The sequence below is a fragment of the Microcaecilia unicolor genome, chromosome 3, assembly GCF_901765095.1.
Source record: "Microcaecilia unicolor chromosome 3, aMicUni1.1, whole genome shotgun sequence".
NCBI lineage: Eukaryota > Metazoa > Chordata > Amphibia > Gymnophiona > Siphonopidae > Microcaecilia > Microcaecilia unicolor.
The window spans coordinates 209,904,699-209,927,447 of NC_044033.1; the positions used below are offsets into that span (position 1 = coordinate 209,904,699).

Consider the following 22,749-nt stretch of genomic DNA (forward strand, 5'->3'; position numbering starts at 1 on the left):
AACCCTGATCTACATTACTACTAACCTAGTCGGAAGGATTAAATGAGAAGATAAGTGACTGTCAGTTATTTGAAAGACACTGTATGGACTCTTTCTCACTTTAAAACGGGGTTTTCAATAGGATTGGTTTAGGCTTGAATGTGATGTTAGTTTGGGATTTTTTAAGATATACCGGGTTTATTACCGGTTTGAGGGTTTTGAGGGGAGGTGTTTCATTTTGTTAATTTCTAGTAATAAAGGGAGATAAGAGGAAGGAGAGTTTTTGTACCATTCGTTTTTCTCATGTATATATGAGTTTTTGCGATCAGAGTTTTTCTCTCTTTTTTCTTCTCTTTATTGGAACCGGTGATAGTATCCTACTCCTGAAGAAAATAGTGGAAGGTGCAAACTTCTTTGCTGTGTATTCCCTATTAGGAGGTTTGAGGTTCCTAATCGATTTATTTTAAACGATTATGGTTATGTAACCCTGGAAATTACAAGGTGAGACACCCGGAAAACCTATATTTCAAACTTTTTAGGTATTTAGACATTACTATTTTCACCATAGCAAGAGAACCAAGTAAATACTTCTAATATCCAAGTTCCAGGAGGGATGTCCCAGCCAGTGTTCCCCCTCCCCCCCAGAAGGGTGTAGCCTTGGCAATACCTAGTCCCAGAGAAAGGTGAAATTAGATCTTACCTGCTAATTTTCTTTCCTCTAGACTCTCCATACCGGTCCTACCAGCAGAGGGAAAAGACCGCGCTTTATGCTGAATTCCCTTAACCAAAGGATCCATCCGTCTACCCTCTCCTGCGGGAATCTCTGCCTGCTCAATTTTAAGAGTGGACGTCACCTGGTCTATAAGCTCTGCGAGTTCGTCCCTATGAAAAATGCGGACCACGGAGGGATCCTCACCAGGAATTAGACAATCCGACTCTGAGAGCCCTCAATTAGTATTTTCTCAGTCTCCCTCTGCTGGTCGGAGTACATAACCCACGCGTCTTGACCGGTCTGGAGGGTCGCTGAGGAATCCTAGTTGTCCACCCACTAACTCCCCTCAGCTTAAAACAGTTAACTAACAGATAAGAGTCCAGTTGACCTCATCCCCAGATAACCCATCTAACGAGCAACCCAAAACCCCAGACCTTCCCATCCCCTAAAACCCGAGTTCTCCACATAGGGGAACTGCCCATTACATTTCCCTATACAATGAAGAACAAACAATGTGAAGCTACTGGACTCCCTGCTTTATACCAAAGCATCTTAGGGAGAAAAAAACCCCAACCAGTTTGTGAACAGTTTCCGCAGCAGCTGGGCCAACCAGAAGTCAATGGCATTAGCCATCACAGGCCAGTGTTTCAGTTATACTTCAATACATATGCATGGTAATTTGAGTGTTAGACAATTTTTTTTTTTTGGGGGGGGGGGGGGGGGGGGGTGCTCACCTCTTGGGGTCTGGCGTTTCCTGCTTGCTTGCCCATCCTGTTCCGTCTTTAGGTACTAATGAAACGTTTGGGTCATTGCCTTTGTTCTCCGCTTTCAAGCTAGGCAGATTGGCAGGGGGTGGCATTCGCCGGGCAATGGCAACTTTCCCAAGACTCTGCAAGCCATGACGAGGGGTGACTGTATGGCCCCATATTGGGGGGAGGGGGGAGAGAACAGAAGAGATTAGAATGCAAAATACAATATCCCTATCTGAGAACACCTCAATAGCTTTTTCATTCTTTTTACATGTTTTACTGCAGTGACACTGGAACACAAAACTGAATATGTGGTTTATGGTTAATGTCAATGTCAATATATACTTATATACAGTCACCCTTCCCCAAACAGGTCCAGTGCGGTTTACATCCTCAAATAAAAAACAGCTAGATAAGAAATACATCATACAAAAATACATGAAGTGTAGGGTACTAAAGTCAAATTTAAAAAAAACCCAGATAAGGTAAAATTATGTATCATACCTGATAGTTTTCTTTCCATTAATCATAGCTGATCAATCCATAGACTGGTGGGTTGTGTCCATCTACCAGCAGGAGGAGATAGAGAGCAAACTTTTGCCTCCCTATATGTGGTCATGTGCTGCCGGAAACTCATAAGTACATAAGTACATAAGTAGTGCCATATTGGGAAAGACCAAAGGTCCATCTAGCCCAGCATCCTGTCACCGACAGTGGCCAATCCAGGTCAAGGGCACCTGGCACGCTCCCCAAACGTAAAAACATTCCAGACAAGTTATACCTAAAAATGCGGAATTTTTCCAAGTCCATTTAATAGCGGTCTATGGACTTGTCCTTTAGGAATCCATCTAACCCCTTTTTAAACTCCGTCAAGCTAACCGCCCGTACCACGTTCTCCGGCAACGAATTCCAGAGTCTAATTACACGTTGGGTGAAGAAAAATTTTCTCCGATTCGTTTTAAATTTACCACACTGTAGCTTCAGCTCATGCCCTCTAGTCCTAGTATTTTTGGATAGCGTGAACAGTCGCTTCACATCCACCCGATCCATTCCACTCATTATTTTATACACTTCTATCATATCTCCCCTCAGCCGTCTCTTCTCCAAGCTGAAAAGCCCTAGCCTTCTCAGCCTCTCTTCATAGGAAAGTCGTCCCATCCCCACTATCATTTTCGTCGCCCTTCGCTGTACCTTTTCCAATTCTACTATATCTTTTTTGAGATACGGAGACCAGTACTGAACACAATACTCCAGGTGCGGTCGCACCATGGAGCGATACAACGGCATTATAACATCCGCACACCTGGACTCCATACCCTTCCTAATAACACCCAACATTCTATTCGCTTTCCTAGCCGCAGCAGCACACTGAGCAGAAGGTTTCAGCGTATCATCGACGACGACACCCAGATCCCTTTCTTGATCCGTAACTCCTAACGCGGAACCTTGCAAGACGTAGCTATAATTCGGGTTCCTCTTACCCACATGCATCACTTTGCACTTGTCAACATTGAACTTCATCTGCCACTTGCACGCCCATTCTCCCAGTCTCGCAAGGTCCTCCTGTAATCGTTCACATTCCTCCTGCGACTTGACGACCCTGAATAATTTTGTGTCATCGGCGAATTTAATTACCTCACTAGTTATTCCCATCTCTAGGTCATTTATAAATACATTAAAAAGCAATGGACCCAGCACAGACCCCTGCGGGACCCCACTAACTACCCTCCTCCACTGAGAATACTGGCCACGCAATCCTACTCTCTGCTTCCTATCTTTCAACCAGTTCTTAATCCATAATAATACCCTACCTCCGATTCCATGACTCTGCAATTTCTTCAGGAGTCTTTCGTGCGGCACTTTGTCAAACGCCTTCTGAAAATCCAGATATACAATATCAACCGGCTCCCCATTGTCCACATGTTTGCTTACCCCCTCAAAAAAATGCATTAGATTGGTGAGGCAAGACTTCCCTTCACTAAATCCGTGCTGACTTTGTCTCATCAGTCCATGTTTTTGTATATGCTCTGCAATTTTATTCTTAATAATAGCCTCCACCATCTTGCCCGGCACCGACGTCAGACTCACCGGTCTATAATTTCCCGGATCTCCTCTGGAACCCTTCTTAAAAATCGGAGTAACATTGGCTACCCTCCAGTCTTCCGGTACTACACTCGATTTTAGGGACAGATTGCATATTTCTAACAGTAGCTCCGCAAGTTCATTTTTTAGTTCTATTAATACTCTGGGATGAATACCATCAGGTCCCGGTGATTTACTACTCTTCAGCTTGCTGAACTGACCCATTACATCCTCCAAGGTTACAGAGAATTTGTTTAGTTTCTCCGACTCCCCCGCTTCAAATATTCTTTCCGGCACCGGTGTCCCCCCCAAATCCTCCTCGGTGAAGACCGAAGCAAAGAATTCATTTAATTTCTCCGCTACGGCTTTGTCCTCCTTGATCGCCCCTTTAACACCATTTTCGTCCAGCGGCCCAACCGACTCTTTGGCCGGTTTCCTGCTTTTAATGTATCTAAAAAAATTTTTACTATGTATTTTTGCTTCCAACGCTAATTTCTTCTCAAAGTCCTTTTTTGCCCTCCTTATCTCCGCTTTGCATTTGGCTTGGCATTCCTTATGATCTATCCTGTTACTTTCAGTTGGTTCTCTTCTCCACTTTCTGAAGGATTGTTTTTTGGCTCTAATGATTTCCTTTATCTTACTGTTTAGCCACGCCGGCTGACGTTTAGTCTTTTTTCCCTTTTTTCTAATACGTGGAATATATTTGTCCTGAACCTCCAGGATGGTGTTTTTAAATAGCATCCACGCCTGATGCAAGTTTTTTACTCTGCGAGCTGCTCCTTTCAGTCTTTTTTTCACCATTTTTCTCATTTTGTCGTAATCACCTTTTCTATAGTTAAACGCTAGCGTACTTGATTTCCTAGTTTCACTTCCTTCAATGCCAATATCAAAACCGATCATATTATGATCACTGTTATCAAGCGGCCCTCGTATCGTTACCCCCTGCACTAGATCATGAGCACCACTAAGGACTAAGTCTAGTATTTTTCCTTCTCTTGTCGGCTCCTGAACTAGCTGTTCCATGAAGCTGTCCTTGATTTCATCAAGAAATCTTATGTCCCTTGCGTGTACAGATGTTACATTAACCCAGTCTATATGCGGGTAATTGAAATCCCCCATTATTATTGTGTTGCCCAGTTTGTTTGCGTCCCTGATTTCCTTTAACATTTCCGCATCCGTCTGTTCGTCCTGGCCAGGCGGACGGTAGTACACTCCTATCACTATCCTTTTCCCCTTTGCACATGGAATTTCAATCCACAGTGATTCCAAGGAGTGTTTTGTTTCCTGCAGAATTTTCAATCTATTGATTCAAGGCTCTCGTTAATATACAATGCTACCCCTCCACCAATCCAATTCACCCTATCACTACGATATAATTTGTACCCCGGTATGACAGTGTCCCACTGGTTATCCTCCTTCCACCAGGTCTCAGAGATGCCTATTATATCTAATTTTTCATTTAGTGCAATATATTCCAACTCCCCCATCTTATTTCTTAGGCTCCTGGCATTCGCATATAGACATTTCAAACTATGTTTGTTGTTCCTAAGTACATCATGCTTAGTACTTGACAGTATTAATTGGCAATCTTTTGTCTGATTTTTATTGTTATTTAAAGATACCCGATCTACTACAATCTCTTTTGCAACCTCACTATCAGGATACTCTATCTTCCCTGTTATGGTGATATCTTTGAAAGATACCTTATCCCGAACCATGCTCTTTTGAGCGACTGTCGGCCTTCCCCCCATTTCTAGTTTAAAAGCTGCTCTATCTCCTTCTTAAACGCCGATGCCAGCAGCCTGGTCCCACTCTGGTTAAGATGGAGCCCATCCTTTCGGAATAGGATCCCCCTTCCCCAGAATGTTGCCCAGTTCCTAACAAATCTAAAGCCCTCCTCCCTGCACCATCGTCTCATCCACGCATTGAGACTCTGGAGCTCTGCCTGTCTCTTGGGCCCTGCGCGTGGCACAGGTAGCATTTCAGAAAATGCTACCCTGGAGGATCTGGATTTCCTCAGTATGTCGATATCAAAGCTCCATCCGCAGGACTCAGCACTTAGAGAATTACACCCACAAAGGGACACTCTGCCCAGCTCACCACCGCCGAAACGGGGGAGGGGAATTAACCCAGCTCATCCCCACACAAGTGGGGGAGGGGAATCCGTCCAGCTCATCCCCGCGGAGCGGGGGAGGGACACCACACCCGCCAGATGCGGGGGGATCTGGCTTATCCTGCAACCGCAACCGCGGGAGGAGCTGACTGACCCTAACACCGCCGAAGCGGGAGGGGTACAAAGCTGCCCTACTGCCGCACGAAGCGGGAGGGAGCGCCGGCAGAATTTAAGTCTCAATCCAGCCCCGTAAAACGGAGGGGAGAGGAATGCAGCAGCTCACTGTAACACAAATTCGTCTCAACTCTTGAAGAATCCATTGAAAAACTTGAACACGAAGTCCTCCTGAACAGGAACTGAAGACTAAACTTGAACCTGAAATGCAACCAGAATATAAACAATACAGATATCTGGGAGGGGCTATGGATTGATCAGCTATGATTAATGGAAAGAAAATTATCAGGTATGATACATAATTTTACCTTCCATATCATCATGCTGATCAATCCATAGACTGGTGGGATGTACTGAAGCAGTACTCATCCAGGGCGGGACATAGAAATCCCTGACCGCAACACTGAAGCTCCAAACCGGGCCTCCGCCCGAGCAGCCACAGTCAAGCGGTAATGCCTGGAGAAGGTATGGGCCGATGCCCAAGTTGCCGCCTTGCAAATCTCTTCCAAGGAGACGGACCTGGCCTCTGCCATCGAGGCCGCCTGAGCTCTAGTGGAGTGAGCCTTCAGCTGAATAGGCGGCACCTTCCCCGCGGCCACATAAGCCGCTGCAATGGCTTCCTTGACCCATCTTGCCACTGTAGGCTTAGCAGCCTGCAGACCCTTACGAGGACCTGCAAACAGGACAAACAGATGATCCGATTTCCAGAAATCATTGGTCACTTCCAAGTATCTGATGATAACTCGTCTCACATCCAGATATTTGAGAGCAGAGTATTCCTCTGGGTAGTCCTCCCTACGAAAGGAAGGGAGACAGAGCTGCTGATTCACATGGAAGCGAGAAACAATCTTGGGCAGGAAGGAAGGCACTGTGCGAATAGTCACTCCTGCCTCAGTGAACTGCAGAAAAGGCTCTCGACATGAGAGTGCCTGGAGCTCGGAAACTCTTCTGGCTGAAGTGATAGCCACCAAAAAGACTGCTTTCAACATCAGGTCTTTCAGAGATGCCCTCGACAAGAGTTCAAAAGGCGGCTTCAGCAAGGCTCTTAGTACCAGGTTGAGATTCCACGCAGGCACCACTGAGTGCAGAGGAGGGCGCAGGTGATTAACTCCCTTGAGAAAGCGCACCACAACCGGCTGCGAAGCCAGGGAAGCACCCTTCAGGCGGCCCCTGAAGCAAGCCAGAGCCGCTACCTGGACTTTAAGGGAACTGAGCGACAGGCCTTTCTCCAGACCTTCTTGCAGGAACGCCAACACTGAAGAAATTGGAGCAGTGAAGGGAGAAAGTGAACCCGCTTCACACCACGCTGCAAAGGTACGCCAAACCCTGGCGTAAGCCGTAGAAGTAGAGCGCTTCCTCGCTCTCAGCATAGTGGCAATGACCTTGTCTGAGAAGCCCTTCTTTCTCAGACGCTGCCGCTCAATAGCCAGGCCGTAAGACCAAAGGGGGAGGGATCCTCCATCACCACGGGACCCTGATGTAACAGGCCCTGCTCCACTGGCAGCCGCAAAGGATCGTCGACTGAGAGCCTGATCAAGTCCGCATACCAGGGACGTCTGGGCCAATCCGGACCCACCAGGATTATCCGGCCTGGATGCTTTGCCACCCGGTCTAGCACCCTGCCCAACATGGGCCAGGGCGGAAACACATAGAGAAGCTCTTGTGTCGGCCACTGTTGGAGAAGAGCATCTACTCCCAGGGATCGAGGGTCCCGTCCTCTGCTGAAAAAGCGCGGCACTTGGCCGATGACGCCATCAGATCTAGGCTCGGCTGGCCCCAGCGCTTCGTGATGTCCAAGAACGCCTGAGCAGATAGCTGCCACTCTCCAGGCTCCAAGGTATGGCGACTGAGAAAGTCCGCCTTGACATTCATGACCGGCAATGTGGGCCGCTGACAGCTGTTCCAGGTTCGCTTCCGCCCACTGGCATAGATTCATGGCCTCCTTGGCTAGAGGGGCGCTCTTGGTACCTCCCTGGCGGTTGACATAGGCCACAGCCGTGGCATTGTCCGACAGGACCCGTACTGGCTTCAACGCCAGTACCGGGATGAACTCCAAAAGCGCCAACCGAATGGCTCTGAGTTCCAGGAGGTTGATAGACCACTTTGCCTCTGCAGGAGACCAGAGCCCCTGCGCTGTCCTTCCCAAGCAGTGGGCTCCCCAGCCCGACAAAGAGGCGTCCGTCGTGACGACAATCCACTCCGGGGTCACCAGAGGCATTCCTGCAGACAACTTGTCTGTCTGCAGCCACCAGCTCAGCGCCTTGCGCACTGCTGGGTCCAAGGGAAGGCGCACAGCATAATCCTCCGACATCGGAGTCCAGCGCTGCAGCAGAGAGTGTTGTAGTGGTCTCATATGAGCCCTGGCCCAGGGCACTACTTCCATCGTGGCCGTCATAGAGCCCAACAGCTGCACATAATCCCAAGCCCGAAGAGGAGAGGCTACTAGGAACTGGTCCACCTGAGCCTGAAGCTTGACAATCCGATTGTCTGGCAGGAACACTCTGCCCACTTGGGTATCGAATCGCACTCCCAGATACTCCAGGGACTGAGTTGGGCGCAGCTGGCTTTTCTCCCAGTTGATGATCCACCCCAGGGAGCTCAAAAGAGCAACCACCCGGTTCACAGCTTTGCCGCACTCTGCATAAGAGGGGGCTCGGATCAACCAGTCGTCCAGATAAGGATGGACTTGTACTCCTTCCTTCCTCAGGAAGGCCGCAATGACCATTACTTTGGAGAAGGTCCGCGGAGCAGTAGCCAACCCGAACGGGAGGGCTCTGAACTGGAAGTGTCGGCCCAGGACTGCAAAACGCAGAAAGCGTTGATGAAGAGGCCAGATGGGAATATGCAAGTACGCTTCCTTGATGTCCAAGGATGCCAGGTACTCCCCTGCCTTCACTGCCGCTATAACAGAGCGGAGAGTCTCCATGCGAAAGTGCCGAACTTTCAAGGCCCGATTGACCCCTTTGAGGTCGAGGATAGGCCGTACAGAACCTCCTTTCTTTGGTACCACAAAGTAAATGGAGTAACGCCCCTTGCCAAGCTGATTTTCTGGCACCGGAACGACCGCACCCAGGCGGATCAGGTTGTCCAAGGTCTGCTGCACTGCCACAGCTTTGACCGGAGACTTGCAGGGAGAGAGTACAAACCCGTCTCTTAAGGGTCGGCAGAACTCTAGCTTGTAGCCGTCTCTGATGACTTCCAGCACCCAAGCGTCTGAAGTTATTGTGGTCCACTCGCCCAGAAACGAGGACAGCCGTCCTCCAATCTGCACTGGGGCGTGGACCAAGGCCCCGTCATTGGGTACGAGACCCTGGGGGAGGACCGGAGGGAGCACCTCCAGGACGGCGGTCTCTGCGAAAGGAATGCTGCTTGGGGGGAGAAGTTCCTCTTGAAGGAAGAGGGGGCAGAGGAGCCCGACCTGCCCGGGCGGTACCGACGGGCTTCCTGAAACCGTCCTCTGGAGGTACAGGGGCGAGTACTAGCCCGAGCCCTGACCTCTGGTAACTTCTTGCCCTTAGACGTGCCGAGATCGGTCACGATTTTGTCCAGCTCGACCCCAAAGAGCAGCTTGCCTTTAAAAGGCAATCTAGCCAGGCGGGATTTAGAGGCGTGGTCAGCAGACCAATGCTTCAGCCAAAGCCACCGCCGCGCAGAGATTGTCTGAGCCATGCCCTTAGCTGAGGCCCTCAAGACATCATACAGCAAGTCTGCCAAATAGGCTAAGCCCGATTCCAGGGCCGGCCAATCAGCCCTCAAGGAATGATCTGAGGGGGAAGCCCGCTGCACCATAGTCAGGCACGCCCTGGCCACATAGGAGCCGCAAACTGAGGCCTGCAAACTTAAAGCAGCCACCTCAAAGGACGACCTTAAGGCCGCCTCCAATCTTCTGTCTTGGGCGTCCTTTAGGGCCGTGCCACCTTCCACCGGCAATGCCGTTTTCTTAGTCACCGCAGTGATTAAAGAATCCACGGTAGGCCACAGATAGGCCTCACGTTCACTTTCAAGCAAAGGATAGAGGCGGGACATAGCCCTAGCCACTTTAAGGCTCGCTTCCGGGACATCCCATTGAGCCGAAATTAAGGTGTGCATGGCATCATGCACGTGGAAGGTTCTAGGCGGGCGCTTCGTCCCCAGCATTATGGCAGAGCCAACAGGGGCTGAGGGAGAGACATCCTCCGGAGAGGAAATCTTCAAAATGCCCATGGCCTGCACTAACAGGTTGGGCAAATCCTCTGAGCTAAAGAGCCGCGCTGCAGAGGGGTCATCCGCTCCATCCGAGCGGGGAATCCGTCTCCTCCAAGGAATCCGCAAAGGACCGTTGGGAGAACTCAGATACGCTGCCCTCATCTACATCGGAGGAGACAAAGTCCTCCAAGGTCTGGGAATCAACCCGAGGGCGTTTACCTCCGGGGGCCTCAACCTCTTTACCAGACGAGGGAGCAGGGGCAGCGTTTTGCATAAGGAAGGCCTGATGCAGCAGCAAAACAAACTCGGGGGAGAAACCCCCCAGACTGTGCACTTCCGCAGCCTGGGCTACAGCCCTAGACGCACCCTCAACCGGCGCTCGCAAGAGCGGGGGAGAGACATGCTGCGCATCCAAGATGGCGTCCGGCGCGACACTCCGCGAAGGAGCCGCGCGGGAAGAACGGCGCTTAACTTTAGCCGCTTTTGTGCCGTCGCCCAAATTAAGGGCGTTCATGGCATTAATGTCTCCTACCTCAAGGGCGGCCCAAGAAGAAGCCGTCCGAGCCACGTGGCCGGCCAAGATGGCGGAGGCGAGCAGCGGGGGATGGGCGTTTATGGCGGGAAAAACCGCCACACAGGAGGAAGGACCGGGACACTCATCGGTCACGAAACTGTCACCCAACAAGGGCGAATCAGACTTCAAGACCCCCGCATCCCCTCTAGAAGCGCCCAAGCGATCCGGGGAGCGACTCTTTGCGCCCTCGCCCTCCGACGCCATAGGCCACGTGGAGATCAATCGGGGAACCCCCTGCCCGCTATAAAAAGGTAAAAATTACCTGCTTTCCGCTCCAAGCTGTAACGACCTGGTGTCCCAGTGAGTAGCTGCAATAAACGTTTAAATAAACGTCGAAATAAACGCCTTTAAGGACGTTCAAAAATTTTTTTTTTTTTTTTTTTAACGGAGCCAGCGGGAGGGGGGAGAAAAGGAGGTACCTGGCGCCACCAGGTTTGCACTTGCTCAAGAAGAGCCCTCAACCCCAGGCACTCAACAAAACCTAAAAATTAGGCTTGGAGGCCTAGCCAGAGCTGCTGCTGTGTGTGACCACCACCTGCTGAGATAGAGAACATACTGAGGAGTTTCCGGCAGCACATGACCACATATAGGGAGGCAAAAGTTTGCTCTCTATCTCCACCTGCTGGTAGATGGACACAACCCACCAGTCTATGGATTGATCAGCATGATGATATGGAAGTCTTAATTTTCTTACAAAAAAGAATAATTAGTGTCTATTCTAATCAGTAGAAAATACATTCCAATAAGGAACCATAAAATCAGAGAAAGCTGTCCTAGCTATACTAAGGAAATCGCACTCCCTTATTGGGAACAATATTAACACACTATAATCTGCGCCTTGTAGCGCTATAGAAATGCTAAATAGTAGTAGTAGTAGTCAACCCAAAGAGAGACAAATCAAACCAGTCATCAAAGAGGAAAAATACCCAACATAAATTGCTTGAAAAAGCAAACAGATTTGTACAATATTCTTTGTTTGGACTGGAGGCCAATGCAGCTAAGTTTGATAAGGAGAAATTAGGCCTTACCTGCTAATTTGCTTTCCTTTAGTCCCTCTGGACCAGCCCAGCAATTGACTGATGGGCTGTGCATGCCTTCCAGCAGGTGGAGACAAAGAATTCTGAGTCATCAGTGACAGCCAATAAGAGCCCTGGCCAGGAATAGAAAGATCCAGTATCTCGTAACAAAGCATGAAAAGAAACTTTCATTCTGTGAAATTGTGAGCCTGAGCAGCCAACCACACAGACTAAACTATGCCTGTGGCTTATGCAATGCGTCCTTCGACAAAAGACACAAAGATAAAGTATAACTTGCTCGAAGGTACATCAACCCTAACACGAGCTATAAATAGAAAGAGATGTTTCTTTTTTTGTTTGTTTTTGGTATGGTACTAAAAAGACATGAACCGTAAATGGACAACACAGCTCTGCTGAAAAATTACCACAGAACCAATCAGCTTAAAGAAAAATACTAGGGCGGGGTCTGGGCCGGTCCAGAGGGACTAAAGGAAAGCAAATTAGCAGGCAAGGCCTAATTTCTCCTTCCTTAGCGTCCCTCCAGATCGGCCCAGCAACTGACTGATGGGAAGGCAGTAACAAAGCAGTTCATTCAAGGGTGAGACCCCAGCAAACCCACTGTGAGCACATTTGCCCCAAACACTGCGTCTTGATGACTCTGCACATCCAATCTATAGTGCTTGGAAAAGGAATAAAAAGAAGACCAAATTGCCGCCCTGCAGATCTCCAAAGGCGGAACCAAACATTGCTCGGTCCACGAAGCCGCCTGCCCTCTAGTAGAGTGAGCTTTCACTCCCTTGGGAATCGGTTTGCCTGCTAGGAGGTAAGCGGATGGGAAAATTAGGCTCTTACCATGGTAATTTTCTTTTCTTTAGTCACAGCAGATGAATCCATTACGAATGGGTTGTGTCCACCTGCCAGCAGGGGGAGATAGAGAACACTGAAAACCATAGTGCCTCTAGGACGGCTAGCTCCATCTGCCTCTCAGTATTTTGAAGCTTCCAAAGCAGTGTTAAAACCGCAAAGTAGCATAACATGAACTTTCCTCACAGCGAACGAACGCCCCAGAACAGGAGCAATAACACAAAGGAAGGACAAACTCAACCTCCTGTAGTAGAACAGAAATCCTGAAGACTGTTTTCCAACTTCTCCCAATGAGGGAACATGTCTGCAGGAAAAACTGAACACAAACCAGAGTCAATCAGGGAGGGATCATGGATTCATCTGCTGTGACTAAAGGAAAGAAAATTACCAAGGTAAGAACCTAATTTTCCCTTCCTTGTCATCAGCAGCAGATGAATCCATTACAAATGGGATGTATCAAAGCAATCCCTAGATAGGGCGGGAACAAGCCACACCACACGCAAGCACTTGTGCTCCAAAAAGCGCGTCCCTCCTGGCAGCCACATCCAGCCTGTAATGACAGGCAAAAGAGAGCTTAGAAGCCCAAGTAGCTGCACTACATATCTCTTGAAGAGAGAGTGCTCCCATCTCAGCCCAAGAAGAGGAAATCGCTCTTGTGGAATGTGCCTTAAAGGCATCAGGTGGAGGCTGGCCAGATAGCAGATACGCAGAAAAAATGGCTTCCTTAAGCCAACGGGCTATAGTGGCTTTAGACGCTGGAGACCCTCTGCGAGGACCTGACAATACAAAAAGGTGATCAGAGGTCCTGAAAGCATTTGACATCTGCAGATACTGCAACAGAGCTCTGCGCACATCCAGAAGGTGCAACTGCCCAAAAGATTCCAGAAACTCCTCCCTAGTAAACGAGGGCAGAAAAATAGGCTGGTTTAGGTGAAACGCTGAAACCACCTTAGGCAGGAAGGAAGGCACAGTACGTACCGTTACTCCAGACTCTGAGAATTGCAGAAATGGGTCTCGACAGGACAGCGCCTGGAGCTCAGACACCCGTCTCGACGATGTAATGGCCACCAAAAAGACTGTCTTTAGAGTCACTTTTGTTCTGTTTTTACTGAAGAAAATCCGGGAGAAGGACCACGATGGACTGGCAAAAGTTCATTTGAGAATGGAGTGGATATAGCACCGTTCACGGAAGAGAGTGTATCTCAACAGCTAGAAAAACTAAAGGTGGACAAAGCCATGGGACCGGATGGGATCCACCCCAGGATATTGAGGGAGCTCAGAGAGGTTCTGGCGGGTCCTCTTACAGATTTGTTTAATAAATCCTTAGAAATGGGAGAGGTTCCGAGGGATTGGAGAACGGCGGAGGTGGTTCCTCTTTACAAAACTGGTGATAGGGAAGAAGCTGGAAACTACAGGCCGGTAAGCCTCACTTCGATTATTGGAAAAGTAATGGAAGCGATGCTGAAGGAAAGGATAGTGAATTTCCTGGAAGAAAATGAGTTGCAAGATCCGAGACATGTTTTTACCAAAGGGAAATCGTGCCAAACGAATCTCATTGAATTCTTTGATTGGGTGACCGGAGAATTGAACCGTGGACGTGCTATAGACGTAATCTACTTAGATTTCAGCAAGGCTTTTGACACGGTTCCACACAGGAGGCTCTTAAATAAACTGGATGGGCTGAAGATAGGACCCAAAGTGGTGAACTGGATTAGGAACTGGTTGACGGACAGGCGCCAGAGGGTGGTGGTGAATGGAGTTCGCTCGGAGGGAAAGGTGAGTAGTGGAGTGCCTCAGGGATCGGTGCTGGGGCCGATTCTGTTCAATATATTTGTGAGTGACATTGCCGAAGGGTTAGAAGGTAAAGTTTGCCTATTTGCGGTTGATACTAAGATTTGTAATACAGTGGAAACCCCGGAGGGAGTGGAAAACATGAAAAAGGATCTGAAAAAGCTAGAAGAATGGTCTAAGGTTTGGCAATTAAAATTCAATGCGAAGAAATGCAAAGTGAAGCACTTAGGGAGTAGAAATCCAAGAGAGGCGTATGTGTTAGGCGGTGAGAGTCTGCTAGGTACGGATGGGGAGAGGGATCTTGGGGTCATAGTATCTGAGGATCTGAAGGCGATGAAACAGTGTGACAAGGCGGTGGCCGTAGCTAGAAGGTTACTAGGCTGTATAGAGAGAGGTGTGACCAGCAGAAAAGAGGTGTTGATGCCCCTGTACAAGTCGTTGGTGAGGCCCCACCTGGAGTATGGTGTTCAGTTTTGGAGGCCGTATCTTGCTAAGGATGTAAAAAGAATTGAAGCGGTGCAAAGAAAAGCTACGAGGATGGTATGGGATTTGCGTTACAAGATGTATGAGGAGAGACTTGCGGACCTGAACATGTATACCCTGGAGGAAAGAAGAAACAGGGGTGATACGATACAGACGTTCAAATATTTGAAAGGTATTAATCCGCAAACGAACCTTTTCCGGAGATGGGAAGGCGGTAGAACGAGAGGGCATGAAATGAGATTGAAGGTGGGCAGACTCAAGAAGAATGTCAGGAAGTATTTTTTCACAGAGAGGGTGGTGGATGCTTGCAATGCCCTCCCGCGGGAGGTGGTGGAGATGAAAACGGTAACGGAATTCAAACATGCGTGGGATAAACAAAGGAATCCTGTGCAGAAGGAAGGGATCCTCAGGAGCCTAGCCTAGAATGGCTGGCAGAGCTGGTGGTTGGGAGGCGGGGCTAGTGCTGGGCAGACTTATACAGTCTGTTCAGGGGCTGGTGGTTGGGCAGCGGGGATAGTGCTGGGCAGACTTATAGGGTCTGTGCCAGAGCTGGTGGTTGGGAGGCGGGGATAGGGCTGGCCAGACTTATATGGTCTGTGCCAGAGCTGGTGGTGGGAGGCGGGGATAGTGCTGGGCAGATTTATACGGTCTGTGCCAGAGCTGGTGGTGGGAGGTGGGGATAGTGCTGGGCAGACTTATAGGGTCTGTGCCAGAGCTGGTGGTTGGGAGGCGGGGATAGGGCTGGCCAGACTTATATGGTCTGTGCACTGAAGAGGACAGTAGAAATAAAGAAGCACATATGAATTTATCTTCTTGGGCAGACTGGATGGACCGTGCAGGTCTTTTTCTGCTGTCATCTACTATGTTTACATCCTTCTCTGAAGCTCGCCTCAGCGGCTCGAAGGGCGAACACTGAAGAGCCTTTAATACTAGCCCCAGGTTCCAAGCCAGACAAGGGGCCCGCATGGGAGACCGGAGCCGAAGCACCCCTCTAAGAAACCGTGCAATGTCCTGATGCGCAGCCAGGGAGAGGCCCGAGACCTTCCCCCGAAAACATGCCAATGCTGCCACTTAAACACGCAGGGAATTATAGGCCAAGCCTTTTTGTACACCATCCTGCAAAATGTCAAGTATCGGCGAGACAGAAGCCCGCATGGGTGTGATTGCTTTAGAAGCACACCAAGCCTCAAACTGGCGCCAGATCCGAGCATAGGCCACGGAAGTGGAACGCTTGCGGGCCTGCAAGAGAGTGGTGATGACCTTGTTATAATAGCCCTTGTCTCTCAATTGCGCCCTCTCAATAGCCATGCCGTAAGACCAAAGCGGCATGGATCCTCCATGGTCACCGGGCCCTGAGTCAACAGGTTCGGTACCAGAGGCAAGGGAAGGGGAGCCTCCACCAGCATCCGCCGGAGGTCCGCATACCACGGCCGCCTGGGCCAATCCGGGGCAATGAGGATCACCACTCCTTGATGCAGCCAAATTCGCAGGAGAAGTCGCCCTATTAAGGGCCAAGGAGGGAACACATACAGGAGGCCCGGAGGCCAGGGCTGAGCCAAGGCATCCAACCCCGCCGAGCGAGGATCTCTACGTCTGCTGAAAAAGGACGGGACTTTGGCATTTGTGCTTGAGGCCATAAGATCCGCTACGGGCGTTCCCCCCCTTTGGCACAGATCTGAAGGAATACTTCGTCTGCCAGTTCCCACTCCAAAGGGTCAATTTGATACCTGCTTAGAAAATCGGCTTGCACGTTGCTCTGACCTGCTATGTGAGCTGCTGACAGAAGCTGCAGATGTAGCTCAGCCCAGTGGCATATCTGAGCGGCCTCTGTGGCCAGTGCTTGGCACTGAGTGCCACCTTGACGATTTATGTAGGCCACTGCTGTCGTGTTGTCCAACAGAACTCTGACAGCCAGTCCCTCCAGAGTCTTGTGAAAGGCCAGAAGAGCCTGGAATATCGCTCTCAGTTCCAAGCGATTGATGGACCACCCCGTTTCCTCGGGTGTCCACAGACCCTGGGCATAGCTTCCCTGGCAATGTGCTCCCCAGCCCTTCAGGCTGGCATCCGTTACCACCACGCACCAATCGGGAAGCGCTAGCGGCATTCCTCACATGCAGCATGCTGTCTGACAGCCACCACTCCATAGTGCGTCGGGCCGCAGGGAGCCACGTGAGTCTGCGTTGATAATCCTGGAACATAGGAGACCATCGTTGAAGCAGGGCAATCTGCAGAGGTCTCATGTGCGCTCTTGCCCATGGCACCACTTCCAAGGTGGCCGTCATCAACCCCAACAGCTGGACAAAGACCCAAGCTCGCGGGCGAGGCATCCGCAGGAGCAGATGGACCTGATTCTGAAGCTTGCACCGCCTTTGGTCGGGTAGAAAGACAAACCCCGAGGCCGTGTCGAACCAGACCCCCAAATATTCTAGAGATTGAGAGGGGGACAGGTGACTTTTGGGTATATTGACGACCCAGCCCAGAGATTGCAGTACTGAGACCACTCTGGCTGTTATGTGACGACTCTTCTGCAGAGTCCGCTCTAATGAGCCAGTCATCGAGGTACGGGTGAACCCGGATACTCTCTCGCCTGAGAAAGGCAGCTACTACCACCATTACCTTGGAAAAGGTTCGGGGAGCTGTGGCGAGGAAAAAAGGCAAGGCCCGAAACTGGAAATGTTTTCCCAACACTGCAAACCGGAGGAACCGTTGGTGCGGGGACCATATAGGAATGTGCAAGTAAGCTTCTTCCAGGTCCAGAGACGTGAGAAACTCTCCTGGCTAAACCGCCGCAATGACGGAGCGCAGGGTTTCCATGTGAAAATGCCGCACACTGAGTGACTCACTGACTTTCTTTCAGTTGAGAATGGGCCGATAAGACCCACCTTTTCGCGGCACCACCAAATAAATGGAGTAATGACCGCAGCCGCGTTCGGCGGGAGGTACAGGGACCACCGCCCTGAGGTGCAACAAGCCTTGCAAAGTCTCCTCTACCGCCGCCCGTTTGACGGCAGTGCCGCATCGGGACTCCACAAACACGTCTCTCACCGGGGCACCAAATTCCAATCAGTAACCTTCTCTGATCAGGTCCAGGATCCACTGATCTGAGGTAATCTTGGTCCACTCCTCGAGAAAGAGGGAAAGGCGTCCTCCTACAGCTGTAAAGGAGGAGTGGACCAGCGTCCCATCATTGTGGAGGACGGCCCTGAACTCCTGGCCTTGAGCCTGCCGCTGCGGAGCGTTTGTCCGAGCAAAAGGAGTTCCTCTGCTGAAAACAGGCACGTTGAGTAAACCCAGCAGAGCGCCCCGGGCGATACCTTCGAGCTTCACGGAAGCGAGGTCTGGAGGAGGAGGGAACCACCTGACCCTTGGAAGAAGGCCGCGGCCTATCCTCAGGTTACCTCTAGGGTTTAGCATCCCCCAGGTCTTCAACAATCTTCTTCAACTCCTCTCCAAATAACAGAAGGCCCCGAAAGGATAACTTCACCAGCCTTTGCTTAGAGGCCATGTCAGCCGCCCAATGCCGTAGCCATAGAAGGCGGCGGGCGGACACCACCACAGACATCTGTTTAGCCGAAGCTCTGACCAGATCATAGAGGGCATCAGCTAAAAATGACAAGGCCGACTCCATTCGTGGTGCAACCTCAGCGAGGAACTCCACACCATCCACGGGCTGTTCCACTGCCTGTTGTAAGCAAGAGAGGCAGGCTCGAGCAGCATAAGAACTGCAAACAGACGCCCTTAAGGCTAGGCCTGAAATCTCAAAGGACCGTTTTAGCGCTGATTCCACCCGCCGGTCCTGAATGTCCTTCAGGGCGACCCCTCCCTCTACTGGGAGGGTGGTCTTTTTTTGTCACCGCCGTGACTAAGGCTTCCACTTTAGGCATCCCAAAACGGGCCAAGTGCTCCTCACTCAGAGGGTAAAGATGCCCCATCGCCCTGGCCACTTTCAAGGGCCCCTCAGGGTCAGCCCATTGAGCAGAAATAAGCTCTTGGATGGAGTCATGCAAAGGAAAGGCTTAAGCAGGCTTCTTAGTACTCGCCATTCTCGGATTACCAGAGGAGGCCTCACCTTTAACAGGATCATCAATAGAGAGGGCCTGTAAGGCATCGGAGATAAGTGCTGGCAGCTCATCGCGGTGGAAAATCCAAACTGCAGTGGGATCATCCAGATCCAGTGGCAAACCGGCACCTTCCTCTGGCTCCTCAGACCACGAAGGTCTGCCAGATCCCTCAGAATCCCCACAGCCCGACCATGGGGGGTGGGGGGGTGCGCCACTCTCCGACGGGGAATTTACCTGTCTATGCTTAGCGTGCATCCAACGCTCAAGGGAATCCGCATCTGACATCAGCCCCGGGCCATCATCAGTCAGAGGGAGACCAGGTAGCAACGCAGTGTCAGACACCTGCGGCAGAACTCTTTTCAGCATGAAGGCTTTATGTAAAATAAGCACAAACTCGGGGGAGAAAAACTCACCCTGACCTCCCGTCTCTGAATTAGGAGCCACGGGGAATGGAGCTCCTCTGGTAGCCTCGGCCCGAGGCGTCACTCTGCTCTCAGACTCCTCTGCAACCGCGGGGGTCGAGCTATGCGGCGCTTCCAAGATGGCGCCCGCTGCCAGCTCCATCGAGCGGAAAAAATCATTGCTTGCCATGCTCGTACTGGCTCTACCGTAAACAACACGTTTTACAGAGCCCCGCTGCTGATCTGCGCTTGCCTCAACGGGAACAGCGCTTAACTCCCTCAGCAGCCGTTGCTGAAAAACGGCAGAATAAAATTCAAAATGGCGGCTTCGTGCCAAAATCACCCCGATTGGAATGCCGTCCACAGGCCCTCCCCGGAGGAGCTGAGTACCGCTCTTACCTCAAGGGACCGAGTCCATGAGCTCCGGTCACGCTGCAGTCAGGAAAAGCCTCAGAAATAGCAGCGCTGTCAAAGCGTGATTTTTTTTTTTTTTTTAATGTTGTGAGGAAAGTTGGAGGCAAACAGCTACAGAGGTACTCCGGAGGCAGAAGAGGTTGGAAAAGGCAGGGAAAGGGCGAACCTATATGCCTGCATCCACACAGGGGGAAGGGTAAGGCAGGGAAAGGGCGAACCTATGTGCCTTTAAAGTGGGCTCCACTTAGCCACAACACCCCTGCTACAACTGGCAAAAGCACAGGAGCCACCCCAGGCAGAATCTTCAAGGAGCTGAACAAGCTGCGTCCAACTCTGCTGGGAGATAGAGAAATATTGAGAGGTAGATGGAGCTAGCCTTCCTAGAGGCACTATGGTTTTCAGTGTTTTCTATCTCCCCCTGCTGGTAGGTGGACACAACCCATTCGTAATGGATTCATCTGCTGCTGATGACAAGGAAACAATCATCTCTTTAAGCCACCTAGACAAGGTAGGTTTAGACACCGCTAACCCTTTCAGAGGACCCCCGACAAGTACAAACAAATGTTCCGTCTGCCTAAATTCTGCTGAAGCTTTCAGATAATATTCAAGCCCCTGCTTAACATCCAGACACTTAAGATGACGTTGTTCCTCCGAGCCAGAAAAAGTACCGAGGACTGGCAAAATGACAGATTGAGACACGTGAAAACGCAACACCACTTTGGAGAGAAAGGAAGGCACTGCCACAACATTACGTTGTCGTTTGCAAACTAAAAATGGCGGCTTACACAAAAGCGCCTGCAACTCAGAAACCCTCCTAGCTAAAGCAACAGCGACCAGAAAAACACCTTGAGAGTGAGATCTTTCAAAGTACAGGAAGACAACGGCTCAGAAGGGGAACCAGACAGGGCAGTTAGAACCATATTAAGATCCCACAAGGGAAAAATTAGACGAGTGGGTTGCCTCAGGAGCCTTGCATCCCGCAGGAATCAAAGCACATCCAGATGAGAAGCCAGATGAGACTTTGCCCTGCACCTGACCTCAAAAACAGGACAGGGCCCAGCACTGGATAAAGCCAAACCCTTCTCTAAACCTCAAAAAAAAATCCAGAATTTGAGAAAGTTGGAGACTGAGGGTCCAACTGACCGCTTTGAGGTTCAGAATGGGGCAAAAGGAACCTTCTTTCTTGGGAACAACAAAGTAAATGGAATACCGACCCTGCTTGAGTTCCTCCGAGGGTACGGGACAAATGGCATGAAGAGAGATGAGCCTTTCTAGAGTATTACCGACAATAGCCACCTTTAAGCGAGACCGGCAAGGGGACTCCAGGAATGTGTCGGGAAGCGGACGCACAAATTCTAAGGCATACCCTTCTCAAATAACCTCTAGTACCCATTGGTCAGAGTTAATCTGGGCCCACCTCTGGAAAAACTACGCCAAATGCACTCCTACCAGAACCAGAGGCTGGGCCCCGACACCCTCATTGAGAGGAACAGGAGGGGGACTGGAACAAGGCTTTTAAGTCCTTGTTTCCCTTACGGCCCCCCACGAAAGGACTGATTCGTTTGGAAAAAACGAGAACGCTGTACCGGAGATGCTTTACTCGACGGAAAGCACCAAAATTCACAACCATGACCCCGGATTGACGACACTCCTTGGCTCGGACTAGAGAGCTGCATAGGAATGGGGTTTGCGGGAACAAAAAAAAAGTCAAACCATCGACTTGGCGGGTTTGAAAACAAAATCTGGAGCATCCCACTGCGCTTGGATGACGTCCCTGATATCCTGATGCATGGGAAAAGTCTTAACCAGTTTACGGACTCCCTTCAATAACAGATCCATTTTGCAAGGAGCCTCAGCGACCGTAGGTTCTTCCTCCTCAAAACGCAATGTAGAGGATACCAAGGAGATTAACTCCATTAGGTCCCCCATGTGAAAAATGCACAGTACAGAAGTGTCTTCTCCCAGGAAGAAAGGATCCGTCTCTGAATCCAGCAGAGAAGGATCCCCATCTGCTAAATCTTCCTAGGCGACATCTGAATGCTCCAGGTCAGGCATTTCCAGATGGGGGTTGGACTCAAAATCTTCCTCCTGTTCCCAAGACCCCCTAGGTGTCTTAGAAAGACAAAACTGACTGCTTTCCAATTCTCTCCTTGAAGGAGCCCCAAGCCTGACCCAACTTCTGGAGAAGAAAGGCTTTATATATCTGCATCACGAATTCTGGGGGAAACCCACCCTCAGAACTGGCAACCAACAGAGAAACATCTTTGGACTGAACCTGTGCTTGAACCAAGGGTAGGGAAACAAGTGTCCCCAGAATCAGTGGATGGAGACAAAGTGGAGGACGCTCCCGCCCAAACCAGAGGTTCCTTGTCAACGGAGGAATCCATGCCCCTTGAAAACACACCCAGCACCGACACAGGAGAGGGTCCCAATTTGGAAGCGCCATCAATCGCAGCGCAGAATTTACATCTGTCGTTTACCCCCAACACCGTGGCTCTGACACACAGAACAGCGTCGCAGCTTCTCAGCCATGCCTGCCAGACTGCGACGCGGGGAAGTCTCCATGCACTCCTTCAGAGCAGGAGTTAAATATTTTACCCAGCGCCGGCGAACCAAGGCTACTGAAAGGAGCTCACAGTGCCACGAACAGCCAGCTAAGCCCAGAGAGCCACTTTGTCTGAGCACGGCCTTTGTGTTTTTGTTGTAAAACAAACGCGGCTGCCTCTCCCTTAACGCAAAGATCTCTTCCATTGAAGAGTATGACTATCTAATAGCCCTAGCTTACAAGAAGGTCCCAAGCAGAGCAGGGGAGGGAGGAAGGTGGAGGGAGGAACCTGGCCTCCCAGGTGCAACACTCCCAAGCCAACAAGAGACCCCTTTGGACCTCTGCCTGAAAAAACTAAGCTCCAATAAAGACAAGTGCACAAAAGAAAATCTAACAATTTTTTTTAAAGCAGACAAACTACTACTACTTATTTCTATAGCGCTACAAACTAAGAAGAAGGAAATAAAGAAAAAAAGTGAGACTGAAAGGGCTCACCACCTGCCACCTAATGGAGACTGAGGATACTGGATATTTCTATTCCTGGCAAGGGCTCTTATTGGCTGTCGCTGATGACTCAGAATTCTCAGTCTCCACCTGCTGGAAGGT

At 50.3% G+C, this 22,749-nt stretch overlaps 1 protein-coding gene across 1 annotated transcript in view; it reads right to left on the minus strand.

The window, feature by feature from the left end:
- Nucleotides 1–22,749, minus strand: part of PRRC2A (proline rich coiled-coil 2A) — a 215,053-nt gene that overhangs the window by 143,975 nt on the left and 48,329 nt on the right. The window contains exon 3 of the mRNA XM_030197354.1: nt 1,426–1,603. Within this exon, the coding sequence (XP_030053214.1) occupies nt 1,426–1,603 (178 nt within the window). The remainder of the gene's footprint in view (nt 1–1,425; nt 1,604–22,749) is intronic.